The following is a 22759-nucleotide window of genomic DNA, read 5'->3' as shown; positions in this document are numbered from 1 at the left end:
CACTCAATGTATGAATAAGTGAATTTCAATATACCACATTAACATGATCGTTATGAATGCCAAGGCAACTTAAGAACTAAAAAGTTATGGTTTGAGATCAGACTAATTCCCATGGCAAAGAATGAAAATGCAAAACCTAATCATGCAATTTTGGATTAAAAGCTAAATTACATCAAACCCAATTATAAAACTATAAAGTATAAAATTATCTTAAAAAATATTTCAAAGTGGAAAAAAGTCTTATTTACAGGGTTTCTATGCAATACTCAGACACTTACCTCATAACTACCAGAAAACCTAGAGCTATTTTATAACCCATGAGTCAATTAATCAGTTCAACATTCTAAAGTACTTTATAGTGGGGTTTTACTACAACTTAGGAGAAATGCCCCTGATTCCCCTTTTCCAATTGTGTATGATCTGAATCCGGGAAGTTACACTTAACACTCTGAAGCCAACAATATAGTAAAGAGTTATAAAGTACAGTCAGGTGAATATTTTAATACCATCCATTTCTTCAAATATACTGAGGAGTTATCATTAGGAACAGACTGGTAAATTTAAAAAGAAGATCTCAATACCAACAGAGGAAATAGAGACCATAAGACTGCTGGTTATTACAAGATATCAAGTGCATTGTAGAGATAGATGAAAAAGAGCTCAAGTTTTAATTGTGATATACTGAGCTTTAAATCAAACTCCTACCTTGTTAGAAGGCTTCATTGCTATTGAAATGACAGGATCAGGAACATGAATTGACTCCTAAAATATTTTTTAAAAGAAAACAGAAGAATTCAAAAACAGACCCATATGGGTCAGGGATAGATTAATTTTAATGTGCCACTTTACAACAGAACAAAGGATAAATAGTAGCCTATGTCTTTAGGCTAGACAATATATATCTTGATCTGTTTTGCATTAAATAAGTACATTAATACAACATATTAATAAATAAATAAAGCTATCTACTTATATAAGTTCCTCCTTCCCAAAATAAAATTAATGAATGTATTTATTGCCCTGTTTAACATAATCACTACAATTAATCCAAATACTGAGATGTGAAATTCTTATTGCTTGGTGGCTGTTGCAATCTTCTAAGTTATTTTATTTAATCAAAATATAATACAATTACTGATAAGGCAAACAGAGAAAGGGCACCAAATTCTTCATACCCATGACACCTCATTTAATGAATTACAACTCTGAGAAGCAGGTATTATCCCCATTTTACGAATGCAGTCACTAAAGGCTTGGAAATAAGGTAAAACAAATTGGCTAAGGGCCAGTAGGTAGTATAGGGCAAAGGTGAGACTCTAACCAAGGCCTGTTTGTTTCAATGCCTTGGTAAGCACTTCCCACAACTACCAATCACTTCATGTTGCTAATGACCAGTACTTAGAGAAGGCCTTATCAATAATACTTAGAAAACATTCCTTTTATCTAGATCTCAAACAAAAATTGTATAGATTTATGTTTTTTTTTGTAGTGTCTTAAATCAACAGGTAATAATATACACATTAGAGGATATTACAGAAAAAAAAACTAAACTATAAAATCATGAATTCATCATTAGATAGCAGGAAGTATTACAGTGCTACTCTGTTAGAGTTGGGTCAGTACTTACGTAAATGACCCACTGCAAATTACCTGTCACCCTATGTACTCATCATACTCTTTCTTTACTGAATTCATAAAAGAGATCACTCTCATAAACAGATGGTCATAATGTAAGAGAGTTTGCTCTCCTACAGAGGCAAAAAAGGCGAGTGAGTGAAGGGAATTCAAAGGCAGGAGCTACCTGTGCATGCTCTTCCCTCAGAATCCCTCAATGATAAAAAGGGACTTCTGAGTTCCAAAGGGCAGGCTATTTATATAAGTCAGACTCTGTAGTTGCATATTGCCTATTGCCTGAGCCTGGTTATGTTCTGTTATCCCAAGTCTAGTCTAAATGTTACAGTCTGGTCTCAAAAGGGATTGAGGGAACAGTATACTTTCTGGCTACTGAGTTAATAAGGAAGTAGCACTCCACTGAAACTAGCTTGATGTTAGTGGTAACAATTAGAAATGCACCCCAAGTGTGGAAGCAGGTCTCAGGGTGGAGGAATCAGAGCCACACTGTCCAGGTACCATCTGGTGGAGATATTTCCTTCTTGCTAAACTTGGGAGGATTGTGGATCCTCCAAGTTTTCCTTTTTACTATGAAAAACCAGGTAAGTTAGCTTACAGAGCACTTGTCTAATTGACATTCAAAGAGCTATAACCAACATTCAAAGAGCCACAACTAACTTGATGACTGTGGTACTCAACGAAAACTTCTGTGGTTGTTTTTCTGAAGTATTAAATGCACTACATAAAAACACAGACTTTTAAAATTCTAGTGATAAGTAGCTTTGAAATTAAATGGCTTACCATAGAAAGGCCACTGTTGGCTTTGTCTGTGAATGTGTCTCCACTAGCACAGTCAATGCCAAACAATGCACAGATGTCTCCGGCATATACTTCCTCAACATCCTAAAAAAACAAATAACACAAAATTATATTTGCAAGTAATACAAATAAAGATGTGGTAACTAAAAAGTAACTGTACAGTACACACATTGTATATAAAAAAGCGTGGCAGAATCTCTCTGCTTGAATTCTATAGTGAATTAGCTAGAACCAATACAATAATCAACCATGCTAAGACGTATTTTTAAAAGGCCTTCATTTAAACCATATATCAATAGACAAGATTTTACTTTAAACAGAAAACTCATTACTTGAAGGAGCTGCAGTACTAACAACACAGTGCCTCAAGGTTCTAAAGTTATTTCTATGGAATTAAAAGGCATGTACTGGCGAGGCATGGTGTCTCATGCCTGTAATCCCAGCACTTTGGGAGGCCGAGGCGAGTGGATCACCTGAGGTCAGGAGTTCAAGACCAGCCTGCCCAACATGGTGAAACCCTGTCTGTACTGAAAATACAAAAAATTAGCCAGGGATGGTGGCGGGTGCCTGTAATCCCAGCTACAAGGGAGGCTGAGGCAGCAGAGTCGCTTGAACCCAGGAGGCGGAGGTTGCAGTGAGCCGAGATCGTGCCACTGCACTCCAGCCTGGGAGACAAGAGCAAAACTCCATCTCAAAAAAAAAAAAAAGGCATGTACTATATATGTTGCCGCAGTTAGACAATGAGATCGTGTACGACAGAGATCTACTCTGTCATACATACTCTTCCTTTACAGGAAACCTGTAAAGGAAGTTTTGAAAACAAAGGTAGGAGAATGGAGCCCACTGTACTAAAAATAATTTTAATTTCTCACAGATGCAAGCAGTCAAGAAAACACAGGAAATCTAAGAACAAAGCATTGGTGCCTCCAAGCTTCCTAGTTTTTGTCCTTTTACATTGACAGTTCATTCACAACAGCTGTGGCTGTGAGTAAGCATGTCTTTCTTTAATGGTGACACAGCTGTACAAATCTTCCAGCTTCTGGTCCATGAAACAGCTATGACAATCACTTAGCCTGCCCCCTGCTGCCTATCTCACAAAACAGCAACGCTGTCGGGTTTTGAGACTGACAATTCCTCTTCTAGAAGAAACAAAAGTTATGGCTACCAAAAAATTCGTTGAGATTTTGCTTAGACTGATAAATTTCTCCAGGAATATATAGATGGATTGGGAGAGGGTGGGGGTAGGGGACAAACTCAGGCACTCAGTATTCCTTCCAAGGCCTAACCATAAGGACTACAGAAGGCTACAGCAGATTCCAAGCCAACTCAAGAATTCAAGGCGTAAGCCAAAGTTTATCTCCCAGATCAGCCCTTGAAGCTTTTAAATCTTCAGGTGGATTCTGGCCCCAATATGGTCCTGCAGTGGGTTCTACAACAGGAATAGAAGCTCTAGGGTTAAACAGGGCTTTTGTGCCTGCCGTATTTCAGAAGGTAAATAAAACAATGTGGAAAACTGTGTAAATTTATTATTCTCTTATCTTTAAGAATCACAGTTCCACAGTCTTAAATGCCTATTACATTCTTTGTAATAATAGTTCTTGAGGAAAGTGCTGAATCTTGTATTCTGAGTGTTGGGGAACTGTCTCTTTTCCTTAACCTTGGCCCTTGAGAAAATATAGCTAATTCACAACTAGCGGTATTAAAAAAAATGAGTTAACATCTGCTAATTTATCCTATAGCAAAGTGCTAGATCAGAGCTACAACACATTTAAGTAAAAAGAAACTAGAAACATATATTTAACCAGAATTAATTTTCTAGTGGGGCTCAGGATACCAAGAAGGGTCTATTTCACCCACATTAGAGGAATTTCTAATCTCACAATGACTCTGTACTTGCCTCCATCATGTCGGCATGCATGCGAGCCAGCCGTTGCAACCGTACTTTCTTTCTTGTCCTTGTGTTATAGATGGTGTCACCCTTCTTTAGCTCTCCCTGATAACTGCGAACATAAGTTAATTGTCCAAATCGACCTACCTAGAAGTCAAGATTGGGTAAGGGCAGGAAGAATAAAAAGAAACATAATAATCAAAGTATTGAGGAAAGCTTCATACTCCCTCCAAGTATTCTCTACCAATTTTAGTAATCTATCTTACATATTTCAGTTTATTGTCATAAACTAATACTAGCTTTGAACACAGATAAGATAAATGGCTGTTATTCATCAATCTTTTTGGTATCACAATCTAAGACATTTCTGTTTCCTTTGAAATAAGCTATTACATTAGAACAAAATTTTTAAGTTGTTTACATAATAAGGAAGTATCTTTTGCCTTCTAACATTTCATAAGTTTAATACAATAAGATATAAAACAAAAAGAAGGTATACTTGGAAAAACAACAAAGATACTATTAGAAACAGTAGGTGTGTGCTATACATCTAAAACACAATCTCTGACAATCACGTGGAAAATTATGCGAGTAAGAGTTCTGTGGCTGGGCTGGTCGCTCAGGCCTGTAATCCCAGCACTCTGGGAGGCCGAGGCGAGCGGATCACCTGAGGTCAGGAGTTCAAGACCAGCCTGGCCAACATGGCAAAACCCCACCTCTACTAAAAATACAAAAATCAGCCAGGCGTGGTGGCGCACCTATAATCCCAGCTACTCGGGAAGCTGAGGCAGGAAAATTGCTTAAACCCAGGAGGCGGAGGTTGCAGTGAGCCGAGATCGCACCACTACACTCCAACCTGGGCAACAGAATAGGTGAGACTCTGTCTCAAAAAAAAAAAAAAAAAGAGTTCTGTGAAGTGATTGAATATACTAGCAGTGACCAATTAACATATATTTAACAGTTCCCAGTTCTTACCATGTTAATTATAGGCTTAACAAAATAGCAATCGAAATCCCAACAGGAAATTTTAAACATGATTAGTGATTTTAAAATTCATTCAGAGGAATAAATAGGTAAAAACAGAAATTTTTCAAAAACTATGGTAATAAGATAAAACTAACCCTGACAGACATAAAAACATATTAAAATGCTTGAAACTCAGAAAATTCAGAACCAGCACAAATTAGACTAAACACCCCACAGAGTACAGTATAAAAATCTAAAGTATAAAATATATTTGTCAATAGATGATAAAGAAACATGACAAATCAATGGAAAAGGAAGAAAGGATTGTGCATAAAGTACTAACTGGACAACTGATACTCTATTTGGAGGCAGAGGAGATACATTTAGATCCTATCCACCAAAACAAATTCCAGTTGAATTAATGATGGGGAAAGAAAAAAAACATAAAGAAGTAGAAGGAACAAAAGTAAATATTAACAAAATATATACAAATAAAAGGTTGCTAAGGTTAAAAATTAATGAATGACTAAACAGAAAGGCTGACATATTCGACTATACAAACTTTAAAGCACTGATTGCTTTTAAAAGTCAAAATTTATTTCATCAAGATAAAAGATTACAATAAAATTCTTCATTTGTTAAATCAGTAATGATTTTTAAACAATACTCAATGATGATATTCATTGAAATAATCCAATACATTAATTTGGAGAGTATGAACGCAATCTGGCAATATAAACCATTAACTATGAAAACATTCTATGCCTTTAACTCAATAATCACTATTCTGGGAATCCTAAGAAAATATTCTTACATATGTATTTTTAAAAGCTTTATGTGTAAAAACTTTTACTGTAATGTTATTTCCACTTTTTAATTAAAAAAATTTTCCCCTCATTTTGGAGGTAATATACTGTAAAATATTTTTAAAGTAAGAAAAAGCCCCCAAAATATAATCCCATCCCAGAAATAACCACTCTTAACACTTCCAACTTATCTACCATTTTTCCCCACTTAAAATATTATGTACAGAAGCAACAGCATTTCAACAAAAAGCCCATCCAGTCCCCAAATCTTGGTTTCTAATACCATTTTACTTAAAAAGTAACCAGTGCTCCTTGGAGAACGGCTGATTCTAGGGTTAGGGCATGGAATATACAAGATAAGCCTGGGGCGTCTTGTAGTGCCAGCAAGTAAGGAAGTATTCAAAAAGGCAAAACATTGGAAGATGTTAAAGGAACACAGGAGCCAACTGAGAGTTCCCAATCGCCAAACCCAGCCAATCTGAACAACAAATGACATACTCAAAGTCATAGTTATAACTCAAAGTTCAAAATACATATACATGAGTCCACACTGATATTAAATAAGTGATTGTCCAAATAGATAAATAAGCAGGGAAGAAAGACAAATCTCCGTTTCAGAAGAATTCCAAATAACTTATGTAGATAGTGCCCCCTCAAGAGGGTGGAACATAATTCCCCCCTCCTTAAGTGTTGGCTGAGCCAAGTGACTTCCTTCTAAAAAGTACACTATGAAAAGGGGAATAAAAAGAGTACAGTAACTTTACAGCAGAGAAACCTGTCAAACACTATCTCAGCCAGGTGTGGTGATTGAGGTTAGCATTAACAATGATAAATCAGCCAAGTGCAGTGGCTCACGCCTGTAATCCCAGCACTTTGGGAGGCCAAGACACTCGGATCACCTGAGGTCAGGAGTTCGAGACCGGCCTGACCAACAGGGAGAAACTACGTCTCTACTAAAAATACAAAATTAGCCGGGCATGGTGGCGCATGCCTGTAATCCCAGCTACTTGGGAGGCTGAGGCAGGAGACTCGCTTGAACCTAAGAGGCGGAGGTTGCAGTGAGCCGAGATTGTGCCATTGCACTCCAGCCTGGGCAATAAGAGCGAAATCCCATCTCAAAAAAATAAAAATAAAAACAAAAAAAACAAAAACAATGATAAATCATGCTGCAAGTCTGTACCTTGGATATGATGTGACAAGAATAACACTTCACCTCGATGGCAGTCCTCCTAAAAACACATGACTCCAATCTAATCATGTGAAAAGCATCAAATAATAAACCCAAATTGAGGGACACTCTACAAAAGAGCTGACCAATACTTCTCAAAAATATCAATCTCGTGAGAAACAAGGAAAGTCTAAGAAACTATTACAGCCTAGGAGAGCATAAGGAGACATGACAATCAAATATAACGTGGTCCTCTGGATGGGCCTTCTGTGGTCCTTCTGTCTAGTGAGATGGAAAAAGGACCTAGACAAAAACTAAAGAAATTCAAATGAAGTAAGGATTTTAGTTAATAATAATATATCAGTATTGTCCCATTAGTTGTGACAGTGTGTATTAACAATAGAGGAAACTGGGTGCAGGATATGCAGGAATTCTCTGGACTATCTTCATAACTTTTCTTTAAAATATTCTAAAATAAGTAAGTTTGTTTCTTTTTAAATCACAAACATCTTTTCGTGTCAAAAATAGGCATTTCAACATAATTTTTAAAGTCTGAATAATGTTGTACTATAAGAATGTACCTCAGTTTATTTATCAAGTTGTAATTACTGGGCATTTTCTTTTTTTTTTTTTTTCCGAGATGGAGTCTTGCTCTGTCGCCCAGGCTGGAGTGCAGTGGTGCGATCTCGGCTCACTGCAACCTCCACCTCCCGGGTTCAAGCAATTCTCCTGCCTCAGCCTCCTGCGTAGCTGGGATTACAGGTGTCCGCCACCATACTCAGCTAATTTTTGTATTTTTAGTATAGACAGGGTTTCACCATGTTGGCTAGGCTGGTCTCGAACTCCTGACCTTGTGATCCGCCCGCCTTGGACTCCCACTCCTGACCTTCTGATCTGCCCGCCTCAGCCTCCCAAAGTGCTGGGATTACAGGTGTGAACCACTGCGAGTGGCTGAGCATTTTCAATTGTTTGCGAGATTTTGGTTTTATAAGGTGAGCTGAAGCTAACATTAATTCGCTACCCTTCATTAGTTCCTTAGGACATATTTCTAGAAATGGACCCAATGTTATTTATAACAGTAGAAACCTGGAAACAATATAAACATCTAACAATTAGGAAATTTTTAAGCAAATTTTGGTGTATCTACTTGATGCACTGTTATGCTACTACTTAAAATGCTTAAACTATTTATAGAAACATGGACCATTATCTACTGTGACATTAAATAAAAAGAGCAAGACAAAACTATACAGGTAGTATGATTTAGGTAAAAATTTACACTCTTCAGGCAAAGAGAAGAGACTAGAAAGAAATGCACCTAATAACAAAAGAACTATCATGTCAGAGCTTTGGTAATTCTCTACCTGCTCTTTCTACTTTCCTATTTTCCAAATCTTTCATAAAGGTCAGAGTCATTCTGTAATAGGAATAAAGCCTAGAAGTAAAAACATTCTACAGATAGCAGTTAAATACATTAGAAAGCAACTTACCTCCAGTTTAAAAGCCAGGCCTACAAATGGGTGGGAATTGTCTCTACTGGAGTTCATTAGGATTTTGGTTTTCTCTTTTGAGTCACTTAAAATAAAAGAAATATAAATCTATGAGATGTAATATATGATATTTCTATCAATTTATTTCATCAGGAAGTATTATCTGAGAAAAAGCACGTGTGTGGGATATTACTGCTGTCACACATAAGTAAAATTTCACTGAAAGAGATCAATAGAAGTAAGTTCTCAGCTGGGCATAGTGGCTCATGCCTATAATGCCCACACTTTGGGAAACAGAAGTGAGAGGATCACTTGAGCTCAGGAGTTCGAGGCTGTGGTGAGCTATTATTGCACCACTGCACTCCAGCCTAGACAACCGAGCAAGACTTTGTCTCAAAAAAAAAAAAAAAAAAAAAAAAAAGGTCTTTAGAGCTTAGCTTAGTTACTACATAGTGATAGGACAAAAGTACACTAAAAAACACAGAAATGGTCTCATAGGGAAAGAAAAGAAACATAACCAATGAGTTTCTTTTGAAGTTTGTTTCTTTTTTTTTTGGAGTCTTATTCTGTCGCCCAGGCAGGCTGGAGTGCAGTGGTGCAATCTCGGCTCACTGCAGCCTCTGCCCCGCCGGGTTCCAGTGATTCTCCTGCCTCAGCCTCCTGGGTAGCTGGGATTATAGGTGCACACCACCACACCTGGCTAATTTCTGTATTTTTAGTAGAGACGGGGTTTCTCCATGTTGGTCAGGCTGGTCTCAAACTCCCAACCTCAGGTAATCCGCCCGCCTTGGCCTCCCAAAGTGCTGGGATTACAAGCGTGAGCCACTGCGCCTGGCAGAAGTTTGTTTCTTAAAGCTTTTTTTTTTTTTAACAGTATGTCTGAAAACAGCTAGTCCCAAATGAGAAAATTTTCTAATGATGTAAACCTTGAGAGATAGTAAAACAAATCATACTTCTAACTCAAAACAGAACATGATATAGGAACTAGTATAATAAATATTTTTCTATATGTCAAAATTGTTACCCAAATAAAAACCATGATTGTAAATTATGGAAAAAAATCACAGACATAATTAAAATAACTATCCTTAAATTCCTTCACAGTGCATAAATACGAAAGTATTTCTGCATAAACTAAGATTCAATTTTCAAGACTTACTCCTCCTTATTGAGAATAGCATAGTTCTGGACTTCAGATGGATTTGGGAGGTATTCTAAAACAGCATCTAAAAGAGGCTGAACTCCTTTGTTCTTCAAGGCGCTTCCCAAAAATACAGGAGTAAATGATCTTTTCAGAGTAGCTCTTCGAATTGCTAGCTACAAAAGAAAACAATTTAATGGTAGTTAATGTTAAAATTACATGTTGTGCTTCAAGTCAACTACAAACAAACGAATAAAATGAACTGATACTCTACTCTTTGGAGTGCTGACTCTAATAGAGACTAAAATCAGGTCTCCAATGAACTTAAGGTCAAAATACAAAGAAAAAAATCACTTTCTTCTTCAGGGCTGGGAAGTGATTTACTATACAACTGCTTTCGACACTCTTGGAATCACTAATTCTCACTAATTTTCAATTTGCTAAAAAAAAATACATATACACATAGAAAATAGACACACTAATAGAACACTGCAAACAGTACGCTACAATTGTACAAAATAGAGGAAAAAGTAATATATATGCAAAACCAAAAGCCTATGGAATGGCACACCAGAAGCTATTAACTGGTAACCTGTTTCAGGGACAGGGAAGAGAACTGGGCAGATGGAAGAAAAAAATAAAAGGGTGTTTACTGTTTACCTTTGTATACCTTTTAAATATTTAAACCATATGAACGTATGCTCTATTATGAAACATTTAACTTATCTTTTTCTTTTTGTAAAGAACATACACACAGGAAACCAAACAGTACAAATCTCTCATAAATTACAGGTCATGACAGTAGCAGCTCCAGGTCCTGCCCCAGCCCTTAATGCAAACACCATCAATGTGTCCTGCTGGCTGAGCAGGCCTTAGAGAATACGTAGTGGAGCTTTAGCTCTAGCAGCTGGAAGAGGCCAACAATAGTGCTGTGGCCACAACCAACAAATGAATAAAATGAACTGACACTCTTTGGAGTGTTGGCTCTAATAGAGACTAAAATCAGGTCCCCAATAATTTAAGGGTCCTCAATAACTTTTCTCATTTGAAGTTATTACATAACTCACTTAAAAAAAAGTATACCATGTCAAGTATTTTTTGAGGAAGCCAATTATGTTAAATAAATGTATTGAGATTTCATTAATAAAGCCCATACATAAAAGCATCATGTCCCCTCCCTACAAAAAACAAACGACTTCTTTTTGTTGTTAACATAAGACTTATTTTGAAAGCACTTGCCTTTAAATCAGAAATCGAGGGGATTTTTTCTTCCAGAAACATCTCACCAAGCTGTTCATCTGAATTGGCAACACATTCAATTAGCTCCTGCCGGTGGTCAGTGGCCGCCGCCCTTAATTCAGCTGGAATCTCACCATATCGAACAATCTGACTAAGAAAGCAAATATTTTGGTGCTTTAAGGATATTCAACTTAATATATGAAGGACTAATGAAAAATATATGATTAATGGTTAAAACATTTTTTTAGGTAACAAAGAGCTCTGATACATTTGCATTCAAATGGCAAATAAGACTAATGTATACCTTTAAAATGTACACAGAATAGTAGATAAATATACTGAAACAGGCAAGTTTAAGGTCAAGGTTGTACTACCAGTAACTGGAAGAGCTAAAACAGTCCACTATAATGAGAAAAAAAAAAACTCTGGTTTTATAATAGACATCACATTCTACTTTTCTGCATATCAAGTTTTACAGAAGAAAATGATAAAATATATAACACAAAATCTTCCCAATTTAATGCAACCTGGTTTATCCTTACTCAATATACAGTAAAATACAAGTTCAAAACAATGACTTGACAAAGTATCACCTAAATCAAAGTTTAAACTCTTCAGTGTAGTTTTTACTGTACTCTAATTATTTTAAAGCTGGCAAGCATGCAAAGTAATAACAGCATCCATTTACTGAATACTTATAATGCAGTAAGCGCTAAACTAAATATGTGACAAGTTATTTATTTGATCTTCACATATGAAGTAGCTTCTATTATCTGCATTTTCAGATCAGGAAACTAACTTACACAGGCAAAGTATTTGCCCAAGGCTGTCCTACTAGTAAACAGAAGAGGTAAGATTCAAAGCCAACCTGTCTGGGGCCCATCTGAGTTCTTTGAAATTCTATTAATCATATTCTTATTAATCACAACATAACAATTTCTAGTAAGCAGTACTAGGAAGACCTTACTCTATTCCTTTCCATTAATAACAGACCTGATCATACACTTTTTAACAAAGAATATCCCAATTTGTAGTTTAAAAAAAGGGTGACTAAATATGACAGACTCTTCAATCTGTGACATCAGTTCTCCATTCCTCCAGAGGTTGAACAGGTAAAATTACAAATAAAATGTTCAAAGCCAAAATGGACATACTTGACATGATATTTAAAAGCAGTCTGAAAATTTTTCAAGGTATTTCTTTTTTTTTTTTTTGAGACGGAGTCTCGCTCTGTCGCCCAGGCTGGAGTGCAGTGGTGCCATCTCGGCTCACTGCAAGCTCTGCCTCCCAGGTTCAAGAGATTCTCCTGCCTCAGCCTCCCGAGTAGCTGGAACTACAGGCACCCGCCACCACGCCCGGCTAATTTTTTGTATTTTTAATGGAGACGGGTTTCACCGTGTTAGCCAGGATGGTCTCGATCTCCTGACCTCGTGATCTGCCCACCTCGGCCTCCCAAAGTGCTGGGATTACAGGCGTGAGCCACTGCGCCTGGCCTCAAGGTATTTCTTTAAAAATGGAAATTAATATCAAAAAATAAGCTTTTCAGAAAACACATTCCTAACTTTAATAAAGACAAAAGAAGCCATTTCCAACAAAAAGTAACACTTAATATTCTAAGACTCCCCACAGCTTTCAGATTTTAATTTCAACCTTCCTGGCAAGCTCCCTGCTTCTTAGCCTTTCACGTGTCAGAATCATCTGTGGATTCCTTTCCAAATATACATACAGTAAACTAGGGCTGGAGAAGGGTACATGTACATTAAGATGCTGCATCTGTGGTTCTGATGTACAACAAAGTTTAAGAGTCTCTACTTCTGACAACAGAAATACGTGCCTTGGTAATTCTGGGAAAGTGGATTTATTCATTCATTTACAAATATTTTTGAGTCCCTATTATGTACTAGGCAGTTACAACTGCCTAGTTGTAACTAGTTGTCCTAGGGGCTGGGACATAGCAGTGAATAAAGTAGGAAAAAAGAAAAACAAAAACTCTGCCTTACTGGGCCTTATATCCTAAGGAGTGGTAGGTAAACTTTGTTGTCATTACTCAGTTGTTACATAAAAAGTGAGAGAAACACCTTATCCACTGGACAGACTCCATCCTTTTCCTGCTTACAAGATGGCTGATGAAGATAAATTCTATAGTTCACTGATCACAATGCCATTCGCCCACCTGCCAGACCTGCGATCCCAATTCCATAGCAGAGGAAGGAAATCCCTCAGGAAGTGCCTGTGGAGAAACGACCAGGCTACAGAGGTCACTCCTCAGAACAAAGGATCATTTATGACTCCTCACATTGTCTAGATCAGTGTCACTCAAAGTGTGGTCTGCAGACCTCCTGTAAGAGCAGCATCAACTGGAAACCTTCCAGAAATGCAAACTACGGGCCCCACCCCAATCTACTGATCAGAATCTCTGGAGGTAGAGCCAGGACTATGTCTTTTAACAAAGTCTCCAGGGGATTGTTATGAACAACGCTAAGGTTTGATAACTACCAGGCAATTACAGTACTTTGTAGGTAAAGGTCACTCAAGAGCTGATGGACCAAATACCACATCAAAAAGTTACCAACTTATTTCCTGCATTTCCCAAACCACATTTGTACAATTTTAACTGTTTTAATTTATTAATCTTTTTTGTCCATGTAATTATAAAGCAGGAAGAGCAAATATGTATGATCCCTATTTTCTTCCTAATTTTTATCACAATACCCCAGACCTGGCAGCTGCTCTATAAAAGTCCACAGAATGAATGAATAAATGAACAAGTGCAAAAAGATACATTTACTAACCCAAATTTACTAACCCAAACTGAAGGCCTCCTTCTACCACACCATGCATGCCATAATGTGATATGGGTATATTACCCAAAAAGTAACATAGTCTCTCACAGAATAAATACTAAATAAAATGGGGAGCAACTAGGATTAAAGGTATTAAAACAAAACCATCTCAGAGTATTCTTGCAGTCGCATTTCAAAAAGATAGTTACTCTGGGTTTGATGAACTTATCCTTTCCTTCTTTTTAATGCTTTTTAAAATTTAAAATTTTAATAATGTATTTTTAGCACTTACCCAAAGTCTCCATCAAAATAGATGGCTCGTTCCTCAATAAGATCTATAATACCTTTAAAATTACCCTCCAAACCAATGGGTATCTGCATAAATGCTGCATTATGATTTAGTTTAGACCTGAAAAATAAAAATACACTTGTTTACCTTTTTTCTTCTCCCCTAATCCCTTTGAAATGACAAAATGAATATTTTAAAAAATCAGTGGTAGACACTGGAGAACTGAGAAGGGTGTTACCATCAGGTCAGAACAGAAAATATAAAGCAGCTGGGAACAGACTGACAACGTAACTCAAGGAGCTCAGGAAGCCACAAACCCATTTAGGCAACAAAAAGAACTCCAGAATAACTGTTTTACCATCAGATCCCCAGATACACTGGATCAAAAGCAGAAGGGGGAAGAACAGATAATAGAGGGCTAGCCAGGAAATTAAATAGTAGGATAGCTGAGCCCACCTCTTTTTTTTTTTTTTTTTTTGAGACAAGAGTCTCTCTCTGTTGCCAAGGCTGAAGTGTGATGGTGTGATTTCCGCTCACTGCAACCTCCGCCTCCCGGGTTCAAGCAATTCTCCTGCCTCAGCCTCCCGAGTAGCTGGGACTACAGGTGCCTGCCACCACGCCTGGCTAATTTTTTTTATTTTTAGTAGAGACGGGGTTTCACTATGTTGGCCAGGCTGGTCTTGAACTCCTGACCTGGTGATCCACCCGCCTCGGCCTCCCAAAGTGCTGGGATTACAGGCGTGAGCCACCGCACCCGGCCCAGGCTCAAAACTGAATAGAAACTGCATTCACTGGCAAGAATCCTCACTGGAAAAGAATATGCTCTAGCTACCACTGTTTAGTCTAGACTCTAGACTCCCATCTATAACTATGGTTAAAGATCTAAGAATCACCAAATATTTGAAGGAAACCAAAAGCTTGAAAGAGAAATGTGAACTTAATAGCACTTACCTCCAAGAAGAGAGTTACTAGAGGAAAGAAAATAAAATGTAAAGATTTGAGAAACAATTACCTCTACTGATAAAAATGTTGCAATGAAAGAGAAAGTTTATGAAAATTAAGTACACAATTGCTGAAAAAAAAAGTTTTCAGGCAAGCTAAGTAACTGAAGAGACACACATGAATATCAAATTAGTGAGCTGGAAGATCAACCCCAAGAATTCTCTCATAAGCCCAATCCAAAATGAGAAGGAGACAGAAAGAATAAGTACCATAGAAAAGATAAGACATGAAGGTCAGATCTAGAAGTTCCAGATTTTTATCTGCTTTATAGAAGTTACAAAATGGAAAACAAATAAATGGGAGTGGAGAAAAGAATGAACCAAAGTAATCAAATAAATGCTAAAACAGTGTTTCCTTGGAATTCAGAAGATTTGGGGGAAAAAGACCATCTATTGCCAAGCACAAGTAAAATAAGGATAAAAACTAAAAACAATTTACCAAAAAAAAGTTATAAACACCCAACTAAGAAAATGTTCACTTTCATATCAAATATATCACTTCCATCAGATTTTTTGTCATCAGATACACCATTCTCAGCCTGTCCACTACCATAAACTTTACACCTACATATCCATCAACTATGCCATGTGAAACGTAAGTATGAGCTCTACAGCTCCACGTGCACATCTACAAAAGGTGAAAAGTGAAATTCTGACTCTTTTTAAAGGCTTTGTGAAATATATAGTATTGTGTAAAATTTTAAATGCTATAAATACTACTGGTTCTATCTGGTACAGAAAGGAAGTGTTACTGTTGTCCTAGAAAATATGTTTCCGTCTGAAAACAAGAAAATCTCATCTCTATGGCAAACTACTTAAGGGCATTAATTAAAATGCTTCAAGGAAAAATTAAAACCAAAGATGATCTTTTGTCTAAATAAAACACAAGGTATTTTTAGAATCTAGATTATAACTTCTCTCATAATAGAAAAACAGTATAAATGGTCAGACTGTTTTCTGAATTCATCTTCAACCTCCCTAGAATTTAAGTAATATTGTCCCCATTTTAGAGAGAAGGTAGTTGATGAGTTCATACCACAAGCCAATTTACTAAAATCAGTGTTCCACTTACTAACTCACATAAATATATTTAAAAAACTAAGAATAAAGTTTAATGACAGTGAATTAATCACCCTTTTGGATATAAGGTTTGCTGTCTAGATCATCACATCCTCTTTGTTTATTCTAAGGCTCATTACCTCATTTGCTGCAGGGCCCTGGCTGGGTTGGAGCCCATTCGGTCCAATTTGTTAATAAAAGTTAGAAACGGAACGTTGTAGTGCTTCATCTGACGATTGACAGTCATGGTCTGGCACTGTACCCCTCCAACAGCACAGAGAACAAGGACTGCACCATCCAACACTCTCAGGGCCCTTTCAACTTCTATTGTGAAGTCCACATGCCCTGAATAAGATGAAGTATGAGAGGATCTTAAAGAGCAATCTGAATTTTTAATATATGCACTATTAAAAGTTTTTGTATCTCTGCTCATCACATAAGTCTTCTAATTAGAATGTAGATTCCTGAGCTCACCAATACTATTCACCAACCCTTAGGTGCAGGGCCTGGCAAGATCACTTCAAGAAAATACTAGGGCACAGGCACTTTTAGAATCAGCTAGAATATGTAAAAGGCAAGAATCTGCCTACTCACAATTTACTTGCACAAATTTTCAAGAAAACTACATAAGGATGAAGTGCTCTAGGTCCTAAGTTAGTCTTCTTTAATAGGAATTCAGTGTTACACTTTTGAGTATTTGACAATCAAAAACTAATTGGGTCATAGAGAAAGAACCAAATGTGCTTTTGCCAAAAGAAGCTGCAATAAAACCAAGAATCCAACTCACCAGGAGTATCTATAATGTTAATATTGACATCTTTCCACATGGTGTAAGTGGCTGCTGACTGAATAGTGATTCCTCTTTGTCTCTCTAGTTCCATGGAATCCATGACAGCACCAACTCCATCTTTACCTTTCACCTAAACACAAGCACAGCAATTCAGACTTTCTCTGTCCCTGCATTCCAAGAAGGAAAGAAATCTTAACTGAAATGGAAACAGTTGCCAGGTGCAGTGGCTCATGCCTATAATCCCAGCACTGTGGGAGACTGAGGCAGGATGATAATTTGAGCCCAAGAGTTTGAGACCAGCCTGAGCAACAAAGTGAGACCTCGTCTATAAAAAATAAAAAGAAAACCAGAACACAGATACTTAACTTAAGCAACTTTCAGATAAGCCTAACTGTCAAAAGTCCGCTGTTACCATTGTTTTAATCTTTCAGGTTTATAAGCTTTATTAAATAATAGCAACAAAACAATTAAAATCTGGTTCTAATTAATCCGGAATCAACCGTGAATATATACCTCATGCATCTTTGCAATTCTGCCAGTGTAGTAAAGGACTCGTTCTGTTAATGTAGTTTTCCCAGAATCAATGTGAGCTGAGATTCCAATATTTCGTATTTTTTCATTAGGAATCACCCCTGATGAAGACCATCGGCAGGCCTTCCAATTAACCTGAAAAAAATACGAGAGCTCAATTCTATGCACCTTCTATAAGAGAGAACAACAGACAATTAAAAGGAGTATGGTGGACATTATTCCTCCAAGAAATCTCACTGGATATGAGACAGCTTGAGAAAGGCACCAGGGGAAACGTTTAAGCCTGGAACTCTTGTAATCAGGACAGACTTCAAAACAAGATAGAAAAGACGTATTCTTTTAAATTAATTAGTGACTAAATTAAATTTAATTAAAATGGGAGATACTTTTTACTACAGATTTGAAAATACACACTGGGGCAGATAAAATCACAAAGACAGCTCCAAAAAATACTTTAATAGAAAATACAAATTTTAGCTTAAATTTAACTTAATTTTTTTCCCTTTCTCCTTTATTGTAGTTCACAGATGACAAATATGTTTGAGAACTTATATGCTCTATGCAGTGATGCTAACAGCTCCAAGACAGCCCCCAAAGATTTCCAATTCCCTCCAAACAAAAACAATTCATGAAGCTTGTTTTAACTTTACTCTGGTGGCAGGGGATGGGGATCCCTATTAGATGGAATGAAGATACAATATAAACCTTTCCCTACAGGACTGCACATCCAAAATGCACAATTATTCACGGGAAAAGAGAGGCAAAAAAAAAAAAAAAAAAAAAAAAAACCTTAGAAAAAGGTGGATAAAATATCAAAGTATCTGAGTGACAGGCACTTTTAGTTGATTAAACCCCAGGGATACCAGAGAGCGAAACAAACGAGCTAACGAGCTAATGTGCAGGCACCGAGGTGCTTTTCAGCACTGACGAGCGACCGCCAGTATTCGGAGCTGTCAGTCATGAGGACCCAGGGGGTGTCACGGCCTTCCATTGCCCAGAAGGGATCACAAGGTTCCGGGAATGGTCCCGATTCAGCCTCTCTATGCTCCGGTACCTGCTTCCTCTGCCAGCCTAGGGAGGCGGGGGCCCTTCCGCGCCCCAGAGCCGCGACGGCTGCGGCTCCCAGGAGTCTCATGGCAAGCGCAGAGCACGCGTCAAAGTCCCGTGGCGCCGGGTGGGTTCAGCTGCCGGTAACGCACCGGGAAGCGGTCAAAGTCACGCCGGCAGCCAATGTTGTAAGAGCACTTCCGGGGCAAAGGACGCGAGGAAAAAGAGAGTGAGGAAAAGAACGAAGAGCAACTGGACTGGAGGTGGAGCAGTGCCTACGCTGCTCGCGCGCCGTCTGCCGACTTGGAAGAGAAAGTGCAATCGCTTTGCGGAGCTAAAAAAGTGTTTGCTCCCAGTAAGACGGCATAGGTATATGGGTGAGGGGAGTCCTTCTTTTGTCTTCGTCTTCTTTTTTAAATATTACCTCTGTATGAAGATACAGAATTTAAACATGGTTGTTAGGCCTATAAAGCAATGTGGAGAAATGTATATAACAGAATTGAAGTAGAAAAAAGCAAAATTGTCTATTACAAATATTAATAGGTATATATATGACATGGCCTGAAAAAGAACGTGGACAAATTATAGTGAATGAACTATCAATTACAATTACAAATACTTTTCCTCATGTCAAAATGTTGTTATTGTTCGATGTCAGACATTTCATGTCCAGTCCATGTGGAAGACTGCATCCTTGACTATTCTGCTTGGATGTGTTGAGGCATGTTGAACTTAACAGGTCCAAAACTGAGCTTCGGATCTTCTTCCCCAAACCTTCTACAGTCTTATCCATCTCATAAATGTAAACTTTAGTGACTCTAGCCAAAAATATTAGTCGCTTTGACACCATGCTGTGACATCTCCGGTCTAATCAGTCAGCATATCCTGTAAGCTCTACTTTCAAAAAGACATCCAGGGCCGGACGCGGTGGCTCACACCTGTAGTCCCAGCACTTTGGAAGGCCGAGGCGGGCAGATCACGAGGTCATGAGATGGAGACCATCCTGGCTAACACAGTGAAACCCCGTCTCTACTAAAAATACAAAAAAAAATTAGCCGGGTGTGGTGGCGGGCGCCTGTAGTCCCAGCTACTCGGGAGGCTGAGGCAGGAGAATGGTGTGAACCCAGGAGGCAGAGCTTGCAGTGAGCCGAGATCACGCCACTGCACTCCATCCTGGGTGACAGAGCGAGTCTCAAAAACAAAACAAAACAAAAATCCAGAACTTACTTCTCCCCACCTCTCAGTACTGCCGTTTCTGGAGGGAACTATTGTAATAGCCTCGTAACCGATCTCACTGCTTCTATCCTTGCTGTTGTCAGTGGGCCGGTTCAGGTGCTTGACTTCACCACACAAAAGAATTTGAAAGCAAGTACAAAGTAAGAGTAGGCGAAAAAGTTTATTGTAAACCAAAAGTGCACTCTGAGAGGCAGAGTGGGCTGCTCAGAAGAGAGACAGACAGCCTTTAGTATCTCTAGGGAATTCCCTTTATGGGTGAGGCAGGAGTACAGGGTCTAGAGACAGGGAACCGAAGGCCCTGCTGACTTCCTAGAGCTGAACCAAAAGGAAAACCCCACCTCTCCATGCCCAAGTAACAAAAGGATCGGAGGCTACTCCCAATGCACTGCATTGCAGATGAAAAAATGGAAAGTACCTCTGACTGGTCCCCTCTGGCAAATAATTAGACTGGTAGCAGGCCAGGTCCTCATGTGTAACTTTGTAACTTCACTTCAGCCTCTGATTGGTCACCTCCGGCAACCAAGCAGGCTGGTTATGGGCCACTCCTTCATTTACATAGGGTGTAATCAATGGGAACGCTCTAGAGGGTATTTAAATCCCAGAAAATTCTGTAACAGGTGCTCTTGAGCTGTGGAGTGTACTTTTGTTTCAACACATCTGTGCCTTCATTGCTCCATTCTTTCATTGCTTTGCTTATGTGTTTTGTCCAATTCTTTGTTCAAACGCCAAGAACCTGTATGACTCATAGTCAAGACCCTTCACTGGTAACATGGGAGCTGTACATATATATTCATAAAATACTGGTAAGGTCAAGTATGCAAAGGTGGACCTGTGGTTGGCACAGGTACTCGGCATCTACATGTTCTAACACAGGAGTCCCCAACCTCTGGTCCAGAGACCAGTATCAGTCCATGGCCTGTTAGGAACCAGGCCACACAGTAGGAGGTAAGCAGTGGGCGAGCGAGTGAAGTTTCATCTGTATTTACACCTCTCCTTATCACTTGTATTACCACCTGAGCTCTGCCTCCTGTCAGATTATCAGTGGCATTAGATTCTCATGGGAGTGTGAACCCTCTTGTGAACTATCCATTCAAGGGATCTGGGTTACGCACTCCTTATGAAAATCTAATGCCTGATGACCTGAGGTGGAGCTAAGGTGGGGCTGCTAGGGCTGGGGAACAGCTGCAAATACAGATTAACATTGGCAAAGAGGTTTGACTGCACAGAGACCATAATAAATCAATTGCTTGCAGATTCATATCAAAACCCTATCAGTGAGTGTCAAGTGACAAAAGCTGCACTGGTGGCAAGCTTTATAGTGGCAAGTGAGTTGATGTATTTCAGTTGTACAGTTGCATCTGATGGCAGGCTTTAAAGTCTTGCGTGGCCCGCCCATTATTTTATTTACCACTTCCGTCCGCGCTTCCTTCCCACACTGAGCACTTGTCTCAGTCACAGTTTTGGTAAGCCCACAAGCTAACTCTAGCCAAAACGAGTAAAAAACAAATGTCACTGGAGAGCTTCTTTGAAAATGGGGAAAGACCCAATGATGAGAAAATGGAAAACTCTAAGACTCCTAATAAAAGGAAAGCTGCATGTAAAAGAAAATACCTAGAGTCCTACTTAAATTGCAGGTTCACTGCAACAGGTGATTCACATTCTCCAAGCCTGCTTTATATAATATGTGGCAAGCGGCTATCCAACAAACCCATGAAACCTTCAAAACTGCTTCGCCACATGGAGACCAAGCACCCTGCATTAAAAGAGAAGCCTTTGGAGTTTTTCAAAAGAAAAAACATGGACACGAAGAACAGAAGCAATTATTGAAGGCCGCCACTTCCATCAAATGTGTCTGCATTGACAGTGTCATTCTTAGTGGCTAACAGCATTGCTAAGCTAAGAAGCTCTTTACTATTGGAGAATTGAACCTGCCTGCTGCTAAGGATATTTGTCATGAACTTTTAGGAGATGCTGCAGTTCAAATGGTGGCACGTGTGCCTCTTTGGGCTAGCACCATAATTAGAGGAAATGATGAAATAGCAGAGGATATCGAGGCACAATTACTAGAAAGGATTAATGGGGCTGGGTGCAGTGGCTCATGCCTATAATCCCAGCACTTTGGGAGGCCGAGGCGGGCGCATCACAAGGTCAGGAGTTCAAGACCAGCCTGACCAACATGGTAAAACCCCATCTCTACTAAAAATACAAAAATCTGCCAGGCATGGTGGCATGCGCCTGTAATCCCAGCTACTCAGGAGGCTGAGGCAGGAGAATCACTTCAACCCGTGAGGCAGAGGTTGCAGTGAGCCGAGATCATGCCACTGCACTCCAGCCTGGGTGACAGATCGAGACTCAATCTCAAAAAAAAAAAGAAAAGAAAGGATTAATGGGTCACTCTGGTACAAAATCCAGGTTGATTAATTTACTGAGGTTGACAACAAGTCAGCAATGCTTGTTTTTGTGTGATTTTTCAGGTGGATGTGCATGAGGATATGTTATGTGCACTTTTGTTGCCAACCAACACCACAGCGGCAGAACTAGTCAAGTCTTTGAATGATTACATAGCAAAACTGAATTGGTTATTTTGTGTCAGTTTATGCACCGACAGAGCAGCTGCCATGACTGGACAGCTTTCTGGTTTCACTACTCGGGTCAAAGAGGTTGCTTCTGAATGTGAGTCTACACACTGAGTCGTCTATAGAGAAATGCTATCTAGCCGGAAAGTATCAAATGAACTTAACATTTTGCAGGATGTGATTAAAATTATCAACCACATTAAAGTGCGTGCCCTTAACTCACGTCTGTTCACATAGCTCCGTGAGGAGATGCACACAGAGCACACACACCTTCTTATACACAGAAATGAGATAGCTTTTTAAAGGTGGATCACTGGCC

The 22759-nt window shown here is 38.7% G+C and overlaps 1 protein-coding gene across 2 annotated transcripts in view; it reads right to left on the bottom strand.

The window, feature by feature from the left end:
• GFM1 (G elongation factor mitochondrial 1) overlaps positions 1 to 22216 on the bottom strand; it is a 51365-nt gene extending 29149 nt beyond the window's left edge. Inside the window, exons 1-12 of one of the 2 annotated variants that reach the window (XM_003830633.4) lie at positions 18636 to 18837; positions 17564 to 17716; positions 17048 to 17180; positions 16401 to 16605; positions 14204 to 14320; positions 13302 to 13358; positions 11129 to 11279; positions 9908 to 10065; positions 8749 to 8833; positions 4328 to 4465; positions 2413 to 2514; positions 706 to 762 (exon numbers count right to left, since the gene is read on the bottom strand). In XM_003830633.4, coding sequence (XP_003830681.2) covers positions 706 to 762; positions 2413 to 2514; positions 4328 to 4465; positions 8749 to 8833; positions 9908 to 10065; positions 11129 to 11279; positions 13302 to 13358; positions 14204 to 14320; positions 16401 to 16605; positions 17048 to 17180; positions 17564 to 17716; positions 18636 to 18716 — 1437 coding nt within the window. In that variant the 5' untranslated portion in view covers positions 18717 to 18837. Of the gene's footprint in view, positions 1 to 705; positions 763 to 2412; positions 2515 to 4327; positions 4466 to 8748; positions 8834 to 9907; positions 10066 to 11128; positions 11280 to 13301; positions 13359 to 14203; positions 14321 to 16400; positions 16606 to 17047; positions 17181 to 17563; positions 17717 to 18635 lie in introns of both variants that reach the window. The other variant, XM_003830632.4, reaches the window with a different exon arrangement.
• Between the last annotated feature and the right edge of the window lie 543 nt (positions 22217 to 22759).

The sequence above is a fragment of the Pan paniscus genome, chromosome 2 (assembly GCF_029289425.2).
Source record: "Pan paniscus chromosome 2, NHGRI_mPanPan1-v2.0_pri, whole genome shotgun sequence".
NCBI classification, from domain to species: domain Eukaryota; kingdom Metazoa; phylum Chordata; class Mammalia; order Primates; family Hominidae; genus Pan; species Pan paniscus.
The sequence above is the reverse complement of the archived record's forward strand: the minus strand, read 5'-3'. Positions and strand labels throughout refer to the sequence as shown.